The sequence below is a fragment of the Nasonia vitripennis genome, chromosome 1, assembly GCF_009193385.2.
Source record: "Nasonia vitripennis strain AsymCx chromosome 1, Nvit_psr_1.1, whole genome shotgun sequence".
In the NCBI taxonomy this organism is placed as follows: Eukaryota; Metazoa; Arthropoda; class Insecta; order Hymenoptera; family Pteromalidae; genus Nasonia; species Nasonia vitripennis.
The window spans coordinates 7,551,261-7,576,029 of NC_045757.1; the positions used below are offsets into that span (position 1 = coordinate 7,551,261).

Genomic DNA, 24,769 nt, shown 5'->3' on the forward strand with positions numbered 1-24,769 from the left:
TATAACGAGCGCGAGACTTTGATACGAAATTAACAAAAGATAGTCGCGAGCTAAAGGAATGGAAATTCAAATTTGACTTCTAGAATTATAAATACGAATCGATTTTTTATTTAAATCTTAATCTTACATTTATGAGTAAAAATACGAAAAAAACAGCTTTGCATCGTTTCGGTAGAGAACAGGCAAAAAATAAAATAAGTTATTAATGCTTTTAATGGGAAATAAAAAAAAGGTTTGCCTGGATTAGAGTAACTTAAATTTCAGGTTGCAGTTAACAAAATATGGTAAAAGATAAATTTTCTTCTAGTGACCATACCTGCAAAATAAAAAACATGCATTAACATTATAAAGTATGAGAAATATTGTAATAAAACACAGATATTGAAAAAAAAATCACTTACTTTTGGAACTCCCATTCACGGTTATCAAGGGGACAAACTTGCCTAGTTTTCAGCCATCGTGAAATACAATGGAAGTGGAATGCGTGCTAAAAAAATATTTTTATGAGAATACTTTTTTAATATCCCTTGCTTGTAATCTTTTGTAATATTTATCTGAATTTAATAACAAATTTAAATGTCTGCAAGGAAATAAAAACAAGCTTTTATCATTTGCAGATCAAACCAAAACAATGAAAACCTAACCTGTTATATTATCAACAAAACTGAATTTACTGGTGCAATTACTTGTGGTGCTTTATGAGCTGTAATGACACAAGAGTATTCAAAACAAAAATAATCAGAACTGGGTTAACCGAGTACAAAAACTTGCATCTTGCTCTTTGTACAAATTCTAACTTACATTGCAAACACCCCAGGCAACCGTACACTCATCGCTTGTCGCAGAAGCTTGATTTGCCTGGCACTCGATGCAGAGATCCATAATGTGGTTGCGACAAATGGCACAGTTGTCAACGACAATGTCTGAAAACACAGTGCCACTCAAGGTTAGATACAGCCATCAACACAACCTCGAAAAGTGTCGAAAAAAATTGTATACAAACTCACCCCAAGCCCATAATGCGACAGCGTTCCACTGAAAGGACAGATAAAATCTTTCATTAGGTAAACCAGCAGAAACGCACCGAGAAAACCGAATTGAAGAGCGTGACCAAGCAAAAATGAGGTTAGAAAATTCGTTGATTGCAAGACGTTTTCTCGCGAAATTTCGCCTCGTTATTAATTTTACCTTTTTGACTTCGAAGCGTTTCTTCTCGCCTTTTCCACTGCTGGAGGTTGGCATATCGATCTCTTCTTCCTCAACATCCATAGCTGACGCCATTGTTAGCCGCACAACAAATTTTAGATAAGCCAAAATCTTTCAATTTTCAGTGCGAATCGGCAACTGTCCTGAAAAACACTCCACACGTACACTGACACACACCGGCAGGAATCAAGTCTTGATCGCAAATGTTGCTGATGATGTCCAGAATTCAGATCCAGAGGGATCGCGGCAGCACCGTCCAATTTTAAGTCTTATCAGCGCAACTGGCAATTAGTATAAATTATGTGCAATCTTTATGAAAATTTAGTGATCCCATCGTCTAGTTTTATATTATTGAAAAATATAATTTTTTGTTCACTTTTGATCGAATTTTTATATAGAAAAGTTGTGGGAGGCTTGACTGACCGCGAATTGTATAAAATGCGGCGCTTCGGAAGTCGGCCATATTAGGAGAAAAATGGCGGGAATTTCAAATAAGGGTTAAATAACGTGCTTCAGTATTTTCCTTTATTGTGCATAAATGTGAATACTTGTACAATTATACTGGTAAGTACATGTAAGCAGGATAAAAAAATAAAAAAGCTAGAAAAATAAGTCGATTGCAAAACTTATAGCTGCTACTTGTCCTCAGTCCTGTTGAAGTGTGCGCATATCTCTGCACCAATAAACGATAGAGCGTCCTTTATCAGCGTTGAAAAAATCTTTCTACAATCATCGTGAAAACTAATTTATATCAATAAATAATTTATCAGTGATAGATCTGCATATAAATAAACAAATAGATCATACCCCGTATCGAACGAGATTTGCAGGATTTTTCCAATGATCTTTGCAAATATTAGCAGCTTCGAAGAGGTACCTTTTCGCTGCTGATTTGAAGGCTTTTTCAAGAACCTCAACAGCTTATAGATTTAGAGCCTGAAGATGAAAAGCGAGTCACGACAACGAATGTTGATTGGCGGAAAGGGCATGAAAAAAATTAAATTACCGGGCTTCCAAGTCCAATTAGCTCGTCTTCGAGTTCTTCCTCCCAGCTTTCACCTGACGACTCACCTTCATCTGTAGAACTTACGACGACGAGGACAGAAGTGAAGATTACGATAAAACCCAGTCCTCTGATGAGGCAGTGATGAGCAAACATTTTGCGGAATTGTGCGATTCTTTACTTTTATGATCGAAGGGTGCAGTACAATTACTCGGGAGATGTTTTCGCAAAACTTGTGTTTTTATAGAGGCTGTACCATTACACTTTGTTGTGAGATAGTCGTTATGCAGGTAAGGGGAGATAAGTGAAAATATACGCACTTATTAATGCGGGAACAATTTCAACGAAACTGTAAGGAGGTAAAGTAATGTGTGTTGACCTGATTTATTGTGAGAAGTGCTAAATATTAACAACGACCGAGAAAAATGTGGGGTGAATGCATGGAGATCATTTTTATGGATCATAAAAAATCGAATTCTGCAAATTGCCATGATGCACACGTATACATGGAGTAATGCGCAGAATTTTTTTGTGCAACGAACTTAGAGACTTATTTGTTAATAACATGTAAGTTATAGCATATACATATAGGATTTTCTATTTTAGATGCAGAAAAGAACATGACAAAATAATTTTAAAACTATGTGTGTTTTATTGAAAGATATTCCGTATAAAAAATCATGATGTAATTGGTTTGGAAAGTATGCGTTTTATGTCAATTAAAAGCCATAGATTCGATCTATGTTGTCAAAAGAGTAGAGGATGGTGGCGTTGTTGGCTTATTTGCCGACGGCGCAACGGCCCTTGTTGGCCTTGAGGAAGTTCTTGGCGCAGCTGATGGCCTTGCCGGGGTTCTTCCAGTGGCTCTTGCAGTTGGAGGCGGCCTCTCCCAGGCAGCTGGCGGCGGCACCGGTGAACAGGGAGCCGATGATCTTGGCTACGACTTTCGCGGCCTGCGGGTCGAATAATTCAAATAAGCGTTGGTTTGGCGCCGAATTTTCAAAATTGCGAAATTATGTTGAAAAAAAACAATGTTCCTTACCGGGTTGGCGCGGTCCTCGACCTGGGTGGAGTCGACGACGTCCTCCTCGGCGCTGGCGTGGATGGCGACGGAGAAGAGTGCGACGACGCACAGGGCCAAGAAGTAACGGAAGAACATGGTGAGATTGTTGAGGTAGTTTGACTTTGCTAAAAAGTTAAATGTGCCGACCTCAGATTCGGTTCGCGTATTTATAGTAAAAATGGCTCGTATGATTTGAAATATACCTATTTATCATTCGATTCGTATGAAAGTGCCGTTTGCAATGTTTGTTGTGTCAATAAAGTATACCGAAAGTTCACTTTGATTCGTACTCATTAATATGACAGGCATTAATTGTATCAAAAGATTCCGACTACAAGGAAAAACTAATGGCTTACAAGCATTATGCCGCATTGTTTTAAAATTTTAATTGACGTGTGCAAATAGGGAAAGTTTGAGTATCAGGTTTAATACTATTCCGGGTAGAACTAAGATATCATTCTGCAATTTTATGAGCTCCACATTAAATTTGTTTGCGAAATTAGGTTTGATGGTATTATTTTCTATCGTACAACAATTGATGAATACAATTTTGTATTACAAATCAATTTTATTATGCATATTTAATATATATATATATATATATATATATATATATATATATATATATATATATATATATAATATATATATATATATATATATATATATATATATATATATATATATATATAAGATTTCAACTTAATCGAAGAACCTTTAATATGAGACGATGATCTTTTAGGAATATTTATTCAATATTTTTTAAATAATTTAGAAGACTCATACGTACTGAGATACATAAGTTGGCTTTGAAATAAATTTTATATACATAAATAAGTAAGTTATATTCGCCACATCTCTTTCACAGACAAAAATCTGACGGAATTAGTCGACCGTAATTATTAACTTGGATTTGAAAAATCAATTACTAAAACTTGATACTGTTTTTAGACACCCTGACGTTAAAATCTGCCTTCAAAATCTGGCTTGACCTAATAAATCTAGCATTAGAGGTAACCTTTTTGACTCTCGTAGCGTCCTTAATGTGGGTGAGAAAATGGATTTGTATTTGGTTCAAACATGTATAGAATCAGAAAATAATCGTTGCTGCCGCGTGCCTCAACATTTTTTATGACTTATTTGTAGCACGCCGAGGCGGAATTTTTTGCTTTCGTCTTCTATAATGCCTTGCTCATTCTGTCGAAATAGAGCAGTGACTGAACCGTGCTAACAGATAACTCCTCAATACTGCTTATTTTTCTACCAGGGATCTCACACATAATAAATAAGAAGTATGCAAAGCAAACATTGATTACTCTGGAAATCAATGAATAAAAAGGAATTTATAGTTTCTGTTGGAGGTCAAGATAAGCTGGAACAAAGTGTCTGTTTTACGATTTTGATAAATTAAACATACTCGTCGTATTTATTTCTACAAACACATGTTCTCTGAAAGATAAGGTGTCGAATTAATGTCAATCTGCCAACTACCGATCTCGGCATCCTATATATACGCGACTTTCGCACGAGCTCATCACAGTTTCAGTTACTTCGTCGAAAAGTACAGCAACCCACCACACTCTCAAAATGTTCTCCCGCTACTTCCTGACCCTCTGCGTCGTCGCGATGTTCGCCTTCGCCATGAACGTCTGCTCCGCCGAGGAAACCGAAGTTGAGGTCAACGCAGAGGTCGAAGACCGCAACCCCGTCGTAAGTCCATCACATCACACGAACTGCATCCGTCTTCATTTTGGTTAACGAGTGCGACTAACATATTTTTGTCCGTTTTTGTCCTCAGGCCATCAGGGCCGTCCTCAAGCTTCTGCAGGCCGGTATCAAGTGGGCCGCCAAGCACTGCCTGAAAGAGGCTGCCAGCAACTGCCAGCACCTGTGGAAGCACCCCAAGCAGGCCTTCGAGTGCGGCGTAAGTCACCCTCGCTTGTGCATTTTCTTTTTCCCCCCGTAAGCCTCGCTTATTAGCTATTACTAACTTTTTCACTTGTTCTTGCAGAAAAACTTCCTTCAAGCCAACAAGGGACGTTGCGCCGTCGGCAAATAAGTCAACTACTATAAAATCTTTCATACACATTATCTATAGATAAGATTAAATAAAAATTTGTTATTTCTCAAATATTATCTGTACTCTATATTCTATGTTTCCTAAAAACTGCTATACATCCTATATTTATCCATAAATGTAATATTATAAACAATGATTAGTTTCAATTGTAAGAAATAATTCTGTTAAAAATAACAATAATCTGATAGGAAACTTTTCAAAATTATGTTTTAAAAAAATATAATTTTAGAAACTTTTGAAAATTTATAAGTCATAAAGCATGAGTAATTAATATTTCTACTAATTTTTTAAATTATCCATTTATAAGCCAATGAACCTGATAAATCCAGGTCGAAATAAGATACATTTTTACCAAACCGTTTGTGAAATCGTTGGCCAACGCACTCCAATTGGCTTACTAATGGCAAAGGGTTGGCTTACGTTTCTACTAGGGTATAGCTTGATGTATTTTTATTAAAAACACCTTTTATAAGCTAAGAATAAGTTATCACAAATAGAAGGTATATTATTTATTGTAACCTGCAATCGTATCAGATTTTAATCCTACATCTTATTATATCTAAAAATATGACAAATCGTCCAACAAGAAGAGTCCAGACATACGCTTTATATCATGCTTTCGGCTAAAACTATAAAAAATGAGTTCTTGTCATAAGAGGACGAAATGGCCCTTTTTCAATAAACGCAACGATTTTTTACAATCCTCTTAATTTGCGTTTATAGTACAGGTATATAACAGGTATATAACAAGCAGCTGTTATGCAAATTGATCTGCATTCACACGGCGCCAACACGTCTCGTATTCTTATCGCATTTCGTAAGCATTGCATACCGAAGAAGATCAAGCGTTCGTTATGCCGATAAGAAAAGCTGTAATTTTGTTTGTAAAATGGACGACCTGTGTTATGTGGAATAATGTTTGATGAATCTACATAAGGTAGTCCTCTGAATTGCTTGCCCGTGCAAGTTTGTTAAGAGAAAACAATTTTTTGTATATCTACTACTTGACGCGTGATTTATAAAAAAAAAAAAGATCAAATACATAATGTATAAACATGTAAAATGTGAGGATTATTACAATTTGAAAAGAGTACACTGAGCTTAGTGGGATCTCATAAAGATCATTTAATAACAATTATACTTTGCCTATTTTCGGATGCTGTTTTCGTAGCAACAATGTTTAAAAATTTGAATACGTCATGTGATGAATACGCCAAACAAGTTTAGATACAAGCAAGAGAAAACTCGCATGACTCCTCAAATTTATTTATTTCAATTAATTACTCTTACTATAGTCTGATGAAAATAAAAATTGAATCTTATTCTTTAGCTGTTTGCTATTGACCCTCTACACGTCATCATACTCTTTTCATTTACATGAATAATATCGAATTTGAAAATCTATCACAGAAAAATTACGAAAAAAATAAACAAATATGTATGTTCTCACTGACGTTACGAACTAACAGTCTATGTTCAAATAAACGCGCGTACTTTTTAAATACGCGTAAAAACATTGTTTTGCGAAATCCCGCCTAAACTTGCTTCGGTTACCTAGAGCTGTTAGTTACCAAGTCGCAGTTTATAATATTTGTACACATTATTATAAGGAAAATTATAGAAGATGTCAATAAGGAAAGTCTTGTTTTTAATTTTCATTTTCTAATATTGAAACATATTTTTTTTTTAAATTAATCAATCTGGGTAAAGCAGCTTTGTAGAACAGTTTGAAGAATCAGTAAATACAATTTTGCAAACAATATGGCTTAAATAGCAACTACTTAATTATGCAGGTGTCGTCAATTATACCGAACGAAACGAAAAATTTTTTAACTTTCCTTATTTGCAGATCAGCAGATCTACTTAATTTTCCTTATATGATGAATCGAATTAGCGAGCAATAAGAATACGAGACAATGTTTGGTACTTTATTGACACAACAAACACTTCGTACGAAACTCTCAGACGTCGTCGACCCCACCCAGGTCGAGGACCGCGCCAACCCGGTAAGGAACATTTATTTTTCAACATAATTTCGCAATTTTGAAAATTCGGCGCCAAAACTAACGCTTATTTGAATTATTCGACCCGCATGCCGTGAAAGACGTAGCCAAGATCATCGGCTCCCTGGTCACCAGTGCCGCCGCCAGCACCTTCTTCTACTTTCGACAGCATAGATTAATCCATGGCTCTTTCAACTTATCACATGCACCTATACATCATGATTTTTATATCCTATATAATATTTTGCAATAAAACATAATCCGAAAATAATTTGGTCATGTCAATTTTTTTTAACCAAAATTCTAATACCAATGAATCCGTACACGCCAAATTAGCCAACCGTTCACCATCAACTATTCGCGCAAAATAGATTATCCTATAACTTTTAGTATTTTGCAATGCAAATCCATAACTTATCTTTACTTATCAATCCAAAACCTGATTCTAGCATTGCGTATACTAATCAATATCTGAATCTTTTTACTTAATTATTGTTTCCCGCACAGTTCGTCGATTTCGCTCATTTTCAGTATATACTAGGTCATCGAGCTCGAGCTTTAAGATTTTAAGCTTATTAAACTTCAAGCGCAATTATGTTGCAATATTCGAAAACTCACTCTTTGCTATACTACTAAAGTAGTTGTATACTAAAAGCAAAAATTCAATCAATTCACTTGTTTTTCTAATCTCTTATGTATATAAAATGTCGAAGGAAGAAAATGTCTAAAATGTTTTATTATATGATGATATTATGTGTTGACTGACTACATAACACACCTATATCAATTTTTCAGTTTACTTTGAGATTAAAATCCAAGTTCAAACAAATCAAATGATCTAATGCATAATATACTCATTTATATAGCTTTATATATTTCAATTGTTTGATACTCTGATATTGACATTTAAGTCAATTACAGTATTAGATGACACGAGTATATATTATAATATAAATGTGGTATACTTGAGAAGGAAATTATAAATAATTAAAAATTTGTTCAAGGAATTAGAAAAATGTATTTAATCATGTGAACATAACATCTAATTGTAAATGACAGTATGGCAGCTGACTTATTTGCCGACGGCGCAACGTCCCTTGTTGGCTTGAAGGAAGTTTTTCTGCAAGAACAAGTGAAAAAGTTAGTAATAGCTAATAAGCGAGGCTTACGGAGGGAAAAAGAAAATGCACAAGCGAGGGTGACTTACGCCGCACTCGAAGGCCTGCTTGGGGTGCTTCCACAGGTGCTGGCAGTTGCTGGCAGCCTCTTTCAGGCAGTGCTTGGCGGCCCACTTGATACCAGCCTGCAGAAGCTTGAGGACGGCCCTGATGGCCTGAGGACAAAAACGGACAAAAATATGTTAGTCGCACTCGTTAACCAAAATGAAGACGGATGCAGTTCGTGTGATGTGATGGACTTACGACGGGGTTGCGGTCTTCGACCTCTGCGTTGACCTCAACTTCGGCTTCCTCGGCGGAGCAGACGTTCATGGCGAAGGCGAACATCGCGACGACGCAGAGGGTCAGGAAGTAGCGGGAGAACATTTTGAGAGTGTGGTGGGTTGCTGTACTTTTCGACGAAGTAACTGAAACTGTGATGAGCTCGTGCGAAAGTCGCGTATATATAGGATGCCGAGATCGGTAGTTGGCAGATTGACATTAATTCGACACCTTATCTTCTCCGCGGGGATGTGCGTGTATATACTACAAAATCTTGGCGTGAGCTTGTTTGATCGGCAAACACAGTAAAGCCAGCGCGCGTCTTTTGTCATTGCTTTGCGCAGCTTTCATAGAACTGTCATCTGGTTGAATTCATTGAATGGCGCAAGTACACAAGGAACGAGGAAAGTTTGATAAATATTATACTAGAATATTAAATTAGATTAGGTCAGTGAAGTGTTATCTATTATTCACTAATAAGGAGTCCCCAAAATCCTTGATGAAATAGGACCAAGTTGTATGGTATACTGCATGCGGTAGACTACTGTATTCACCTAATATAGCCAGACATATGCTGTCCATCCAAACAATCCGGAATTTAACAAACGCCTCGTCAGGAAACTATCGTACGAGTAGCCAACAGAACGTTTTCCGCTATAGTTACAATGGCTTTATATTCTCTCAGTTTTGTACAGATTGAAATTGTACATTTTCCATAAAAGCCCTGTTCTCGTTCTAGAAATACGTTAGTTCAAACGCTCCAAAGTGCGATCTGCAGATATAATTTTGCAAAGTTGGAAACCCCGAAGTAGGCTATAAGGCCTACCTTGATTGAACCCTGCGGGTCGAATTCGAATGCGCGATCATTAAAAACTAAACTTTCCTTATTTGCCCAAAGATCTAATTTTCCTCGTAATAATGATGCTTATGAATATGATGCGAGCTGACTCGGCGATGCGATAAGAATGCGAGTTTTGGCACCTGTTGATAAGTGCCACCTCCAGCCAACTATGGTAGTGGGTACCTGCGTGTATTTGCAGATGTATTTGGATAATAACCGCTTTTTACTATAAATACGCGAACCGAATCTGAGGTCGGCACAGTTAACTTTTTAGCAAAGTCAAACTACCTCAACAATCTCACCATGTTCTTCCGTTACTTCTTGGCCCTGTGCGTCGTCGCACTCTTCTCCGTCGTCATCCACGCCAGCGCCGAGGAGGACGTCGTCGACTCCACCCAGGTCGAGGACCGCGCCAACCCGGTAAGGAACATTGTTTTTTTTCAACATAATTTCGCAATTTTGAAAATTCGGCGCCAAACCAACGCTTATTTGAATTATTCGACCCGCAGGCCGCGAAAGTCGTAGCCAAGATCATCGGCTCCCTGTTCACCGGTGCCGCCGCCAGCTGCCTGGGAGAGGCCGCCTCCAACTGCAAGAGCCACTGGAAGAACCCCGGCAAGGCCATCAGCTGCGCCAAGAACTTCCTCAAGGCCAACAAGGGCCGTTGCGCCGTCGGCAAATAGGCCAACGACGCCACCATCCTCTACTTTTGACAACATAGATCGAATATATGGCTTTTAATTGACATAAAACGCATACTTTCCAAACCAATTACATCATGATTTTTTATACGGAATATTTCTCAATAAACTATAACTTATTATAAAACTTAACATTTCCTCTCACTTTTGGCGATTCTCCCATTCTTTGCATTTTATCCGCATACAAGGAAACTGTATCTCGGCAAATCCCAGATTAGGCATGCATGACATTCTGCTAACGGATAGCAGTATTAGCAGTGAAACTTGCAGCTCTTGGAATAGTCACTAAAACCGCACCGATAAGGTTCACTATAACTGCAATAGAGGACGACGACTACCATATAAATATTCGGCTCGCCGAGCGACGAGATGTAGAAGTGCAATTGCTTTCCTTTGAACAGTACAACCGAGGAAATCGCTCAAAAATGTTTCCAAAATACTGTCTGACTTTCTGCAGCTTTGTCCTTCTCGTCGCCGTCGCTTCGAGTAGCCAGCAGGTGCAGAGCCACGAAGACAAAGTTAATAACGTACAAAATACGGAATTGAGTAAAGATTCGGTCGAAGCTCGAAATCCCGTAAGTATACATTCAAAGATATTGTTATACTACTTTGCCGAGTAAAATTATGGTATTTATGAAATTCAATTGGCGCTTTTAAGGCACTAGCAATAGCTGTGAGGATATTGCAACAAGCATTCAGATGGGCCGCGAAACATTGCTTGAGACAAGCTGCCAACAACTGCAGGCAGCACTGGAAGAACCCGAAAGCTCTCGTTAACTGTGCGGTACGTTACGATATATGATTATTTGTTGATAGCCATTTGGTTTTCTATCGACTCGTATAATATAGTATTACTTTCTTCTTTTCCGTTACAGAGAGGATTTTTAAGAGCCAATAAAGGACGATGCGTAGTTGGATAAACGCATTTATAATCAACCAGTTATGCAGCATTATGAGAAAACCGATGATGTGCATTATATTTTATTGAGAATAGCATACTTTACATTTAATATGCAATAAACATATGCGACTGGACTAAATAAGTAAAAAAATATCACCCCTTAAACCTCCGATTTTCATCATTTTGTCTTTGAACCACCTCATAGTTTATAACTAAAATCAACGCAGAGAGTATTTATGTTTGCGCAGACGTTATCATTGTTCAGGCGTTTATCAACAAAAATAAAAATAATAGAGTAGATAGCGCGGGAGTCTTAAGACACGGCTAATTCTCTTAGTAACATCTTTTATGTAACACGCGAACGATTTTCGCGTTTTTCGTACCTATTAATAGGGACTAAAGTGACTCTTTTTTGACCGGCGGGCAAAAAAGTTATTTTAGCGGGCAATAAAAACCTTTATTGCCCGCATATTAAAACAGCGGGCAATAATGGCCTTTATTGCCCGCAAAATTTTTTTTTGTAATTTAAAAAAAAAGTTGATTTTGATAAATTTGCATTATTTATTTATTTTATATAATGTTTGAACAAGACAAGAGCACGGTTGCCGTGTCAAAAAATAGTCACATCAGTCCGTCTTAACACGTACGAAAAAACGCGAAAATACGTCCGCGCGTTACATAAAATATGGTGTGCACCAAGTGTACCGAATTATTATAACAAATATTTCTGATTTTCGATATTCGACATTTCTTATATGTATATGTATGTGTGTGTGTGTGTGTGTGTGTGTGTGTGTGTATATATAGTTTAGAAGGCGCCAGTCGCTCAACATGATCGCATCACAATTAATTATGTATACAAAAAACTACCGGGTGATGGCAGCACGAGTAATCTCATTGCCAGTAAAAGGAGAAAAAGAAGAAGATGAAAACACAGTCTCTCACGTCAAGAGAAAGTCAGCGTATGGTAGAATACTAGTCAACGAATATAGACTTGGTATAGAAGGACGGTCAGTACAGAAATACACGTAGAGTCTATACTACACTATACCTGTCCCCCAAGTTTTCGTCCCATCAATTTAACCCGTGACCGTTCTTCTATACCAAATTACCAAGTCTATATTCGTTGATATAGTGTTGAGGCACGGATACACTCGCGCCTCGTGGAAAAATAACAACAAACGGAACGTTATAAATTAACGAAAGAAAACTCGATTTTCCCGAAAATCGGCCTCTTTTACACGGCTACAGTCCAAACAGACACTTTTCGTAATGAGTAATGACGTGCATGGCACCATAAACGTTGTACAGAAGCCCGAGAGTGTTTATTTAACATGGATATTCAAGAAATTCTGGCAAACAAAATACGCATCGAGTCCCGCAAGATTGCTCGAATGCATGACATCGCCAGATATCAAATCAAAAATCAATGGTAATGAACATACCTGGTACTTTCAGATTCATGTAAGTGATGTATCTACTATCAATGACATGACACTTGTCGATTTCACTCCTGTCAAGGCCAGAGGAATATTGCGTTTGAGGTTAAAAACCGATTTAGACGCGGACGTCGACGTGAAAGTCGAATGCTCACTTATCGGCGAGAAGGGTCGAGTGCTCAACTCCAAGATAACCGAATGTACCTTTACGAAATCGGTTAGAACCGTAGACATATCCGATATTCCTTATTGCTACAACCAGTTCGAGATGCCTCCTGTATTCAGGGAGTCCGGGGATGCCGAAGAAAACGTAGGCGTGGTCTGCGAAATTACTTACAGGCGCAAAGCAGCCGAGGCAAAAAAAAGCGATACCACGAGCCTTGATGTCTCCAGCCTGTCGAACGATCTCAAACTTCTCTTCGAGACCGAAAAATTCAGCGACCTGACGATCGTCGTGGAGCAGCAAGAGTTTCACGTCCACAAAGCGATCCTCGCGTCCAGGAGTCCAGTTTTTCTCGCCATGCTCGAAAACGACATGGCCGAGAAGCAGAACAACAGAGTTGACATCGCCGACGTAGACTACGAAACGATGCATCACGTGCTACTCTACGCTTACACGGGAAAAGTCGAGAAACTCGAATTAGCCGGTAAACTTTTAGGCCCAGCCGATAAGTACGCCCTTGATACTCTTAAAAATACCTGCGCAGAAGCTTTGGCCAATGATCTGACGGTCGAGAACGTCGTTAAGACCCTGGTGTTGGCTAATTTGTATAGGGTCGGTGAACTGAAGAAGAAAGCGCTCGAATTCATGGGCAGGCATTTTCACGAAGTCACCCAAACCGCAGGATTCGAATCTTTGTTGAAGCCCAATTCCGATTTGTTTAAAACTTTTTGAAAATGTATCGGAAGTGAATAAAGTATATCTTGTGTTATTTTACGTCGGATGTTGCATTTTTCTTCTTGAAAATGTCCACTCCATCGTACAATTTTTTCATTGATTATTTATATACTTCACGTTATTTTTATTATCGACTTTCTTAGAGACTTCCTCGAAACGATGCTGCTGACATTCGCGCGTCGGCAGATCTTCAGAGCAGCCTCGATCTTCTCGTCTAGCGCCACAATAATATCCTTAATAATTCTCTTGCAGTAGTCCTCTACGTACAAATCCTTACGCAAAAAAGTACAACAATATCAAACGAAAAGCGCTCAAATTTCTCACAGCTCTGGTTTCAAATTAATCATACCCGCACAATCTCCCAGTTACCGTCGCGGCAGTAAAGAGGAAATGAAAAAAAGTGGCCTGGAGTAACGTCGTACGAGCCGTCGGACACGACGCTCATGCAGGTCCACTCGCCTGGAGGTGTACCTTGCACCAGGAGTTTACAGTGCTCGGCTAGAGCCAGTGCCTCTGAGATCCGATATCGACACTTGCGAAATACGCCTTCTACAAGCTGTGTATACGTATAAACCGTATTGGTCAGATATATTTTTAAAAAACTGAACATAGCGTGTGATACATTTAAAAAAAGGTCTTGGTACTTTGGGTAAAGTTTTTTTGAACCATTTGTCATCGCAGATCTCATTTATTACGGACTTTTCGTCCGAGAACTTCGCGTGACCACAGTATGGGAAGACACTTCTGCTGTTTGTGCCCCAGATTATCAAGTTTTTGACGTCGCTTGGTAACCGACCAGTTTTTTTGGCTATCTAATCGGGTTCATAACTGCGAACATTAAAATGCGTATTTCAATGCATAGGACGATGACTAAATACTATACCGCGGAAGCGGCGAGTCTCTGGAGAACAAGCGTGACGCCGGTTATATTATTCTTGGGAATCGATGGCGCATATTCCGAGATCAGCCTGGCCGAGGTGTTTCCTAGCGTTATTATCTTTACGTCAATTTTAGCGAACTTTTCTAACGCTATCGCCTGCGTTCGAAATTATTATGCGATACCTTTCGGATACGATTTCAATAACAATAATAGTATAATCAACGAACCATTTTTTTAGTTTCCAATACCGACTCGATGAAAAACGGGTCATCCTGGAGCTCTTGAGACTTCGAGAAGTTGTAGTCCCGAGACTTACCGATAAAAAATACCCAATCCGCACCAGCGAAGGCTAGCGACGTGTCGCTCGAGTAAACCACGTCTATGAAATAACACTCATATAGTCACTATACAATTAAATTATAACTAAAAAATCTATTAGGAACTGTCGGACCTTTGAGCAAATTAGGCGCACACGCAGTGATCTCTATAGCCACGGTCTGCAGGAGCATCGCCTGCTCGCCCGAATCGTAGAGGCTAAGAACGATTTCCTGATCGGCACCGAAAATCTCGTCACTTAGAATTCTATAAGCCAACGATCGAGCGATGAAACTCGTCGCCTCGGTTATAACAACCCTCGGACATCTCTCTTGGCTACCTATAGAAGCTTCACGTACAACGCTTGGATTCATTGTGTAAACAAATCAGATTTATTGAAGACCACGACGGTGAGTTTACAGAAATGTCAAGGTACTGAAGTCGCTCGTAAGCAGTCATTTTTTTTTTTTCTAAATTACCACTAAGACCTACATTCTCAAAGAGATCACAATCGTCGTAACAAGTACGGAAAAAATAATACTTTCAAATGGACGGATCGTTTACGTTGCAGCAACGTACGCAACAATCTAAAGATAAACTAAAAACTACGTCCTAAGATTATTAATACTCTTCTCGAGGATGTCCTTCTTGATCCTGGGGTAGTCAGGACTGATGGCCAGCACCTCGTTGCAAGCCTCGATAGCCTCGGCGAATTGCTTGCTCTTGAAGCAGCAGTAAGCCAATTTGTACCCTATGCTCAGCTTGAACTTGCCCCCGTACTTCCAGGCCTGGGCGTATCTCGCTGCGGCTTCCCGGTAGTTCTGTTCCTTCTCGGCAACGAAGCCAGACAGCTCGTGGGCTCGGACGCAAGTAGCGTTATGCTGGAGCACACGCTTCAGTAGTTCTGCGGCCATGTCATACTTACTTGATTGCACGTAAATGTCGGCAAGTAACAGCCAGCAACGCTCCAAGTACTCGGCGTCCTCGAACGTCCAGGTGTTCTTGCTCACTCGTTTCAGATGGTTTCTGGCTCTGGGTGTCTGTTTCAGCAGGATGTGCGCTGTGGCAAGACCCAGAGCTGGGCCTACGTGGTCGCGCAGAGTGTCCTGGCTGGCCAGACTCGTGCAGTCCTGGAGCGCGTGATCAATGTTGTGCTTCTGCTTCGTGGCCAGCAGGAAAAAGTTGCCAAGCAGCCGGTGCGTAAGCATCTCGTGGGGATTGCCCTTGGGGTTGAGTTCCTGGAGCAAACGCTGAGCTGTTTTCAAAGCCATACTCCTGGAGTCCTCTACCTCGGTGTCGTCGTCGTTGAAGATCTCGCTGGAGAGGCTGGAGTCGTCGTCAGGATCGAGGCAGATCTCGATCATGTTGTAGATAGACTGCTGACCCCACTCGGGGTCCCGTCGGGCGGCGTTAAAGTTGCGCAAAGCGGAGCTGAGCTTACCGGTACGCCAGTCCAGCAAACCGGAGCAGTAAAAGAAACCGGCCTCGGGCTTGGAAGCATCCATCGCGGTCTCGGCGCGGGTTAGCCATTCGGCCAAGTCGTCGATGTTGCCTGTACGGCGAGAAACTTCGATAAGTCGAGCCAGAGCGGTCCAGTAGGTAGGCTTCTGAAGGAGCAGCTGACGAAAGTGGAAAGCAGCGGTGTCAAAGTCCACCTTACGGAACGCAAGGTCGGCCATCATGACGCAAGCTGCTTCGTTGTTCGGCTCGGTGTTTAGAAGAATCTGACAGTATTGCGTGCACTTGTCCAGCTCGTTCATCTGCATGTACAGCTTGGCTAGAGACAGCAGAGCCTTGATGTCGTTGGGTTTGTAGCTGAGCACCTCCTTGTAGTGGTCCACGGCTTTGTTGAAGTCTCTGACGGAGGTGGAGTGTTCGGCCATTGTGAAGCAGATCTCGGCTAGGACGTTTTTCTGGTCCAGTAAGTTAGGTAGCATCGTCGCTCGCTGAACGTATCTAACTTGATTCTCCTTAGCCTCGTTCAAAGTGGATAGAGCGCCTTTCAGGTTGCCCGCTCTTTCGCGCACTTTTGCTAGCAGTAACAGCTGCTTGCCTCGACTCTCCAATGCTGGGATATCATGGGCTCCTCGACCCTCTAAAATATATTAAAATAAATTTTCTTATTCCTCCGTACCTATTCCTATAACTTGTAAATATGATGTATATATAAGATTTATTACCATTGAGTTCCTCGAGCAATGTTTCCTCTGCCTTGTCAAACTGCTTCAGCTTCATGTAGAGCTCAGCCATGTCAAGTTTCAGATCTCTGCATCCCTCTTGTTTAACCGCCTCCTTGTAGTAAGCAATAGCCTTGGCATACTGATGGGTCTTAACGAGTGCTGCTCCCATCTTCCTCGCGAGCGCTTTGTCATTTGGATTGCTCTTGAGTGACAGCTCATACGCTTCGATGGCTCTCTCAGGTTCCTGAATGGCCAGATACGCATCTCCTAACATACTGTAAGTCTCCGAACCCGGACAGTTCTCTACGAGATCTCGGAAACACTTGGCGAACGAATGCCTGTCCTTTCTGCGGTTCAAATAGATTTCGGCGAGTTTTGTGTGAGCCTGCAGATAGTATGGCTCGCCTGGACGAATAGAGGTCAGAAGCTCGATGGCCCGTTCGACTTCGTCCATCTGGAGAGATAACTCAGCGCTACCGATCACCGCCCTGGCCTCTTCGGTAGTACCAGCCAACTGTGAGCGCATGTCCTCGACAAGCAATCGAGCTTCACCGAACTTACGGAGACCCGCGTAAGCCGAGCTTAACTCCAGGTAGAGACTCGCCTTATCAGAGCTCGAAAGGGAGGAGACTTTGGAGCGCTCGTGGCCCGGTCGCAAACCAGCGAACGACATCGCCGTTTCCAGATTTCTTATGGCACCTACACGGTAACAAAGATCTCGTAATCCATGTGTTCTTTTAAAAAGGTTTTGACATAGACGTACCTTCGAGGTCTCCGTTCTCTTTGGCCACAGTGCCGAGGATCATGTGGTAGAGCGGATCGTCCATGACTTTGAAGTTGTAGCTCAGACCCACTTCCAGAGTTTGAGATGCGCTCTCGTAGTGGCCCTGCTTGACGAGAATCCGAGCCATCATGAGGTGGCCAGCTGCATTTGTTCTATCGACCGAGTCAAGGAGTTTCTTTAGAGCTGCCAAGGCACCTGTCGACAAAATTATTTTATAACTCCGATATTCGTAATTCTGGCGTCACTTGAAATTCAATTTAACGAACCGCTCAGATCTCCCATCTGCATTTTGAGTCTGCCCATTAGTAACAAAGCTGCGCCTAATCCAGGACAGGCTTCCGTGACCTTCTCCAGTAGCTTAATGCACCAGCTCTTGTTCGAGTCAATTACGATAGGCTTGGTATTATCGATTCGACTGGGTGACTGTACAACATACTCTTCTACAATGTCCATACACAGATGAGGGTTCAGCAGCTTCAGATACTCGCAGCCATAGCAGAATCGTTTACAATTCTAGAAACAAACATCGATCAAAGTAATTGCAATAAATCACAATCAAATTTTCTTAGAAAGCAAAGGTGATTACCTCGAAGATGATGGATGCAGCATTTTCCAGGTAGTCGATCGCCTTTGCTGTATCAGTGTGGATCAGTTTGGCTGACAGCAGCAAGAGTTCTGGATGTCCCGGTTGTATTTGAGCCAAGAAGTCGAGTTGTTGCCGCGCGAGACTCTCCGCCGCAGGAGCTGCGTCATGGAGCTGACAACGAGCAAGACCAAGAAGTCCCTCGAACGAAGACTCGTCGAGACGAACTGCACCGCGGTACCAGTGCTCCGCATCCTTTTGCTTGCCCATGCAAGCGCAAAGGTCACCTAACTCTATCAGCAGTGTTGCATTACCCGTCTGTAAGAGTTATGAATCACTTAGTTGAACTCTCTTCCAATACGTTACAATGATAAAAAAAGAAGCATACGTACGTTCTGCTGCGACATTTTATCCGTGACTTTGAACAGTTCAGCGAGTATATTTTGGTTCTTAACGGCGATTCTAGAGAACAGTTTGATGTTGTCTACAAAAAGCTCAGTATTCTTGGGCTCGGCAACGACGAGGTTTCGGAAAAACGTCTGAACGTGTTTCACGGCTTCGTTGTAGTTACCGTCCTTGCACAATACCACGATGGTTCGCATTTTGAAAGCGTCGATATTGGTGCTCTCGAAGGACAAGATCCGGTTAGTTGTTTCAATCACCTGGTCCCACTCCTTCATAGCCAGAAGATTGTTCATTTTTTCGACTAAAGGGATCGCCAGTTTTGGATACCGCACTATCAGGGGATTTAGTATAAGCATTGCACCTGAATGATCGCCAGCAAGTTCCCTACATTTTGCAGAACCTAACAGGGCACTCATATGTCTGTTGTTTTCTTTGAGCACTTGCTCAAAATAGATGCCTAGAAATCCAAAGTTTAATTTGTCAGGTCATTTCAACTACAGTTAAGGTGTTATTTTGGAAAACTGTCTTACCAGGATTCTCAGCAAGATCATCTGGAGTCAGAGATGTCCATCCCTTTGCTAGAAGAATATAGGTATCAGTTGGATTGAGCTTGTAAGCTCTGTCAGAATATTCTTTAGCTTTGTCAAGCTTCCCAAGAAGAAGCAAGACTATAGCTCCAAGAGACAGAGCTGCAGGTGAAGCTTTTCTACGGTCTTCTCTTATTCTTGTATCCACTTGAGCTACCGACATCCTGTCTGTTGGTCCTTGCATTTTATAGATGTAGCTTTGAATCAATAGAGCTGACAGTGTCGCATCTGATTGATCGTTGGCAGCTATCTGTTATTAAGAGTAGTTTTTACATTAATAAATTCAAAAGAATAAATAAATATTTGTCTGAATTGTTCTAACCATAGATGTGGTGTGTTTCAAGGCTTCTTTGCTGTGTCCATTCAATGCACATGACAAGGAGAGAAGAATTTTCAATCTGTCATTGGATGAGAATGCATCTATTGCTTGTCTCGCATATGAAAGCATGTCATTGTAGTACTGCTTTTGGCAACACCATTGCAGGATGCCTTCGTACTCTATTTCATCCATTTTGTGATTCTTTTTAATTATTTTACAGAATATAAAAATTTTAAAATTACATTTATAGTCATTCAACAGATTTTATAAGCATAACAATTTTATTAACATCAGACTGACATCAAACTTAATCTTTCTTGTTTTTTGTCAAAGGATCCTCTGGATCTGGTTCTTCTTCAAAAACCTCAAGATCCAAAGAAATTGGCGCGTTCAAGACGTGCTCTGGCCCAACGATCCTCTGCTCCAATGCCTTATTCTTATTAGCAAGATAATACTTTTGCGTGTACTTGCAAGTCAAATACAAGTAGTAGTCGTTGACAATTGCATACGTAAAAGCAGTCTGAAAATTAATGCAAGTAAGAAGTCTGCTCCATATGAGAATAGAAACTAGAAACATGTTCATTTACCTCTGTCAACAAGCGAGCTATTCCACGACCCTTGAATTTACTTGGAACGTTAATTGCTTTCAAGTCCATAACTTGTCCATTGAGCTTGTAATACAGAACAGCTTGCTCTGTCACCAATATCGAAACATTGTAGCATCATATTATCAAATCTTTTTCTAAATCATATTAAATCCATAACCAACTGTCAAAGATCGGGTCGAGCGTCACATAAAAGATGCGTTTAGCCGGGCTATGATGCACCTCGTGAAGTAGCCTCGCACGAACGAGGCTCGGGAAAGGGAGCGAGCGAAGCCCGAATATCGGCGCAAAGTTTCGGAAAATCATCACATTATCTTTTTAGAAAATCCGCACTAGATATGCTCTGATATAGAATAGGTTATACTGTACTTGGTGGTCTGTTGGTTGACATTTGTACCGTTGCTTGGCAACCGCATGTAGCTATATACATGATTCCATATGATACATAGTTGCATATATTTATACTTATAGGCCCATAATGGGTGAACTAAGGAAGATCAATTCTTGATACAGTCTTCTACACATTCATTTTTCGTTTCTATAAATCGACATCAAACTTGTCGCTATCAAATCATTCATAATAATCGCACTTTTAAAATTCAAATGCTCGCGAGCAACACTACGTGCGTCATAAAACTCTCTTACAGCGCATGCGTCATTTCAAAAATCCACTACTCCGTTCAAAGTCCAGTTTATGCAACTGCATCGAACCCGTAAATGCATACATCGCGCGTAAAAAGTCAGCCGACGTGTGTTGGTCAGTCTGTCAAATGTCGTTGCATCGGCGGGCCGCCGCTGCTCCGAATGTCGAGCAACTCGCGTCAAGCCAATTATCAAAAACAACAAACTTTAGAATAACAGTAATAGCAGAGAAACGTCTTGTATCAGGGTGATTTCCCGAGTGATAGGCTCAGAAGATGCCGGCCTTCTCCAAGGCCGGTTTCGGCGAGCACATTGAGGTTAGAATAGCGCTGTGTTTACATGTGTGGATATGGAGTTTTTTTAGTTTTTATTCAATGGATTTTATCGTTTGCAGGAGTATCAGGTACTTAATCTTCTGGGCAAGGGCGGCTTCGCCAGCGTTTACAGAGCGAAATGCCTCCGCACGCGCATGGAAGTTGCCATCAAAATGGTAGGTATCCTTGTGTGTTTTAATGGTTGTTGAAGGAACACTTGTTGCAGGAGTTGTCTGAACTGTTTTTATTTTTAAGATCGACAAAAAACTGATGCAGGCTGCAGGGATGGTGGGTAGAGTGAGGCAAGAGGTGACCATTCACTCTCGCCTCAAGCATCCTACTATTTTGGAGCTGTATACTTTTTTTGAGGATTCAAATTACGTATATTTGGTTTTGGAGCTCTGTCATAATGGAGAGCTGCAACGGTATCTCAAAGAACATGGCGCTAAGGGCCTTCCCGAACAAGATGGTAAATATTGCTCACTATAATTTGATCTGTATTCTATTGCTGAATGACCTGACAAATTTCTATTTTTTTTAGCTGGACGCATCATTCAGCAAGTGGTTCAAGGTTTACTCTACCTTCACTCGCATCAAATTCTTCACAGAGATATGTCTCTGTCAAATTTACTACTGACTCGTGACATGCAAGTTGTGAGTTTTTTTGCATTCTTCTTAGTACTTCTTAACACTAATTACTAAATTATTCAGATTAATTATTAAATTGATGCGGTCTTACAGAAAATTGCCGACTTTGGACTTGCAACCCAATTGTCGCGTCCAGATGAAAAACATATGACTATGTGCGGAACTCCCAACTTCATCTCCCCAGAAGTAAATATCATATTCGCTCAACGCGAGTTCCATGAAGTCGTAATTTTCACGAAAAAAATATTTGTAGGTCGCCACCAGATCTTCCCATGGCTTAGAAGTGGATGTATGGAGTTTAGGCTGCATGCTCTATACCCTCCTGGTCGGCAAGCCACCCTTTGACACAGATGCAGTAAAAAGCACTTTGACGCGCGTGGTGATGGCCGACTACGTGATGCCCTCGCACTTGTCGGATAACGCTAAGGATCTTATTGAAAAGCTTCTCAAGAAGAATCCAAAAGATAGGATACGACTGCGCGACATCATTAAGCATCCGTTCATCACTTCGCTAGAGAAGCATCGACAAAATGTAACTTGGTTTTGTCCTTTTCATTTGCGCATAGGTAACATGGAAACTATAATTAAAAATATTCTGTTTAGGAAAAGATTGGCTTGGCGCGATTCTCGAGCGACAACGTGGATTCGGGTCTTGGCCGTACGCTGTCTTCTTGTGGTCGTCCAAGGGATCATGGTCTTCGATCGCGTTCACTAGAACGGCCGAATAATACTCAAATGCACTATAATGGATTTGGAACGGCTGTCAGCGCCAGAAGCGAACCGCTTATCGAACCCTCTACTAGTATTCGTGGCTCTTATCACCTTGGGTATAGACCTGACATTATGTTGTTTTTCGTTCATATAGACCTTTTTTCAATTAACTTTAACTTTGTTATAAAAAGATACTCGGGTCATGAGCAACGGGACAAAGACGACTCGGTATTGATGGGTATCCCTCTTCCGCCACCACCACGAAATGGTTTCAGACAGTCCCAGTGTGAAACCTCACCCGTTAGTAGCAGACACCAGCGAAATGACGAGGCCCAGGAAGAAGCAGCCGCGGTGAGAGGACGCAGTGGTCATCGCCATAAAGAGGACAACGACGAGACAGAGGAAGTATGTATTAACTATTTAGATTAGTTGCGGAACTAGTACTTAAGCAGATTTTTAATGAATTCTTCATTTCAGGCTGCTTCCGCAAAGCTGAGTGTACCGCCTCTCTCTTCAGTGCGGCTTCAACCCACTCGGCATCGGACGAAAAGTGCTATTCTCACTATTCTGAGCAACGGCGAAGTTTGCATCGAGTTCATCAAGAAAAAGAATAACATAGTAAATATACTTGTGATTCGATTGCTGATTCATTTTATTATCATCATTCGATGAAAATAACGTCTCTTTATTGAGTAGGAAAGGATAGGGGAAGTCTGTCGAATATCAAGCGACGGCCTACGTATAATTCTGTACAAACCAACAGACGTTCTCAAGGCCAGTAGTCAACCGCCGCCTCTTCCACCTCGTGGAGCTGACAGCATCCATTCGTACGAGAGCTTGCCAGCGAAGCATCACCGTAAATATCTCTACGCTGCGCGTTTCGTCAGTCTCGTTCGAGCAAAAACCCCCAAAATCACTCTCTACACGGCGAAAGCCAAATGTCTATTCATGGAGAACGGGCCGCAGCCCGACTGCGAGATGCTCTTCTACGATGGTGTCAAAGTGCTGCGGGCCGATGGTGCGATCAAAACGATAGAAAAGTCCGGTCAAACTTATCTGGAGACCGAGGTACCGCAACAGCTCGAAGAGTACTACGACCACTACACGGATTGCTACAAGCGTTGTATGCTGTTAGAGTCATCGTTAACCTCACTCGAAGCCGCGACAGGGCATTCTTACTTCCCAGCGATCATCGGACGCAAACCTGTTGTGCCGCTCAACGACTCAGCCACGCTATTGCAGGGCAAAGAAAATATCTCGCGCAACCCTATCAGTCCGCCAGTGGTATGTATATCTTGCAATAACCGATCAAGAAATTAGATTATTGTCAGCATCATACATTATTTCTAACGTTTTTTAGATGCCTTCGTTCGATGCCACCTGTTCTATGGTCTCGACCGTGAATTCGCGTTCGAGAAGGTCCAACTCCGTTAGACTTCATCAATCCAAAGCAATAAAAGTCAATGTTCCTGGCGTCGGTACGGCTATACAGATGCCTTCCGGCGATATTCGCGTTGATTACAAGGACGGTTCAGTCCTCACCGTGAGTATTAATCTCATTAAATGAAGCATCCGAAATTTTGGTTGAAAAAGCATTAACATTTTATTTTTGATTGCAGGTAACTCCTCAGAATTACGGTGGAGGGATGTTGTACGAGAGTCCGAGTGGCAGTGTTCTTCGGTTCAACCAGCAGCAGCACCAGAGCAACGAGATCCCGTCGATTGTCAGGGAAAAGCTCTGCCACTTACCTAATATAGTTAAGCTCCTAGTGCAGCCGTCGCACAAGAACATACGATAGAGTTAGATTAGTTTTATATAAAGGAGATAGATAAGTATGTAATTTTGTAAGATATACACGCATAGACGCAAGAAGCTCCGGAGATCTTGCAATCCTGTATTTTTACTATCATATACTATATTTATATAACGATTCATACATCCTTAAGGAGATATTGATATAAGCATATTATTATATATAGATACTTTATTTTTGCTAGCAGCATACGTTAAGCACAATAAAGACGTACGCAATGTACAACTTTCCAACTGATTATAGTTTTGATTGGCTCGTTGCAAAAACTCCTCATGAAAAGGATCGGTGCAATGTTTGCGTATACCGTTAAAATGATTATGTAAACTATCGGCGCTCTTTTGTTACTACCGCACGTTCATTGGTAGTATCAAAGAACAAATGAACTCTGAGAGATAGTATTTTACTTTT

The 24,769-nt window shown here is 40.9% G+C and overlaps 7 protein-coding genes across 9 annotated transcripts; 3 read left to right on the top strand and 4 right to left on the bottom strand.

The window, feature by feature from the left end:
- Positions 1-85: 85 nt before the first annotated feature.
- LOC100115578 (RING-box protein 1A) lies at positions 86-1,670 on the bottom strand. Of its 2 annotated transcripts, XM_031922887.2 has the most exons (5): positions 1,189-1,670; positions 1,008-1,035; positions 802-923; positions 402-487; positions 86-316 (listed from the first exon to the last, which is right to left on the bottom strand). In XM_031922887.2, exons 1-5 carry the CDS (start codon positions 1,279-1,281, stop codon positions 304-306), a joined length of 342 nt encoding a protein of 113 aa, XP_031778747.1. In that variant the 5' UTR covers positions 1,282-1,670; the 3' UTR covers positions 86-303. The 2 variants fall into 2 exon arrangements, with proteins under 2 accessions (XP_031778747.1, XP_031778743.1); XM_031922883.2 differs by having other exon boundaries at positions 1,008-1,650.
- Positions 1,671-9,374: 7,704 nt separating this feature from the next.
- On the top strand, positions 9,375-11,402 carry LOC107980708. 2 transcript variants are annotated; one of them, XM_031922918.1, is made up of 4 exons: positions 9,375-10,055; positions 10,145-10,911; positions 10,995-11,120; positions 11,212-11,402. In XM_031922918.1, the coding sequence occupies exons 1-2, from the start codon at positions 9,939-9,941 to the stop codon at positions 10,316-10,318; spliced, it is 291 nt and encodes a 96-aa protein (XP_031778778.1). In that variant the 5' UTR covers positions 9,375-9,938; the 3' UTR covers positions 10,319-10,911; positions 10,995-11,120; positions 11,212-11,402. The 2 variants fall into 2 exon arrangements, with proteins under 2 accessions (XP_031778778.1, XP_016837905.1); XM_016982416.3 differs by lacking the exon at positions 9,375-10,055 and having other exon boundaries at positions 10,601-10,911.
- Positions 11,403-12,509: 1,107 nt separating this feature from the next.
- On the top strand, positions 12,510-13,571 carry LOC103315827 (speckle-type POZ protein-like A). The gene has a single exon (XM_031925977.1). The coding sequence runs from the start codon at positions 12,510-12,512 to the stop codon at positions 13,569-13,571; it is 1,062 nt and encodes a 353-aa protein (XP_031781837.1).
- LOC103315828 (malate dehydrogenase, cytoplasmic-like) lies at positions 13,440-15,193 on the bottom strand. Its single transcript, XM_016982412.3, has 7 exons — positions 14,906-15,193; positions 14,682-14,833; positions 14,458-14,610; positions 14,219-14,386; positions 13,924-14,130; positions 13,615-13,846; positions 13,440-13,530 (listed from the first exon to the last, which is right to left on the bottom strand). The coding sequence occupies exons 1-6, from the start codon at positions 15,141-15,143 to the stop codon at positions 13,688-13,690; spliced, it is 1,077 nt and encodes a 358-aa protein (XP_016837901.1). The 5' UTR covers positions 15,144-15,193; the 3' UTR covers positions 13,440-13,530; positions 13,615-13,687.
- LOC100115326 (tetratricopeptide repeat protein 21B) lies at positions 15,139-20,040 on the bottom strand. Its single transcript, XM_031922728.1, has 9 exons — positions 19,928-20,040; positions 19,631-19,828; positions 19,252-19,558; positions 18,709-19,178; positions 18,320-18,634; positions 18,000-18,246; positions 17,713-17,928; positions 16,950-17,648; positions 15,139-16,864 (listed from the first exon to the last, which is right to left on the bottom strand). Exons 2-9 carry the CDS (start codon positions 19,817-19,819, stop codon positions 15,375-15,377), a joined length of 3,933 nt encoding a protein of 1,310 aa, XP_031778588.1. The 5' UTR covers positions 19,820-19,828; positions 19,928-20,040; the 3' UTR covers positions 15,139-15,374.
- Positions 19,890-20,667, bottom strand: LOC116415724 (protein NATD1-like). The gene is made up of 3 exons (XM_031922891.2): positions 20,397-20,667; positions 20,215-20,321; positions 19,890-20,147 (listed from the first exon to the last, which is right to left on the bottom strand). Exons 1-3 carry the CDS (start codon positions 20,536-20,538, stop codon positions 19,935-19,937), a joined length of 462 nt encoding a protein of 153 aa, XP_031778751.1. The 5' UTR covers positions 20,539-20,667; the 3' UTR covers positions 19,890-19,934.
- A 325-nt stretch (positions 20,668-20,992) lies between these two features.
- On the top strand, positions 20,993-24,592 carry Plk4 (polo-like kinase 4). Its single transcript, NM_001161469.1, has 12 exons — positions 20,993-21,191; positions 21,269-21,364; positions 21,444-21,657; positions 21,730-21,842; positions 21,930-22,022; positions 22,090-22,368; positions 22,440-22,663; positions 22,739-22,952; positions 23,025-23,165; positions 23,244-23,831; positions 23,908-24,090; positions 24,167-24,592. Exons 1-12 carry the CDS (start codon positions 21,150-21,152, stop codon positions 24,344-24,346), a joined length of 2,367 nt encoding a protein of 788 aa, NP_001154941.1. The 5' UTR covers positions 20,993-21,149; the 3' UTR covers positions 24,347-24,592.
- The last annotated feature ends 177 nt before the right edge of the window (positions 24,593-24,769 follow it).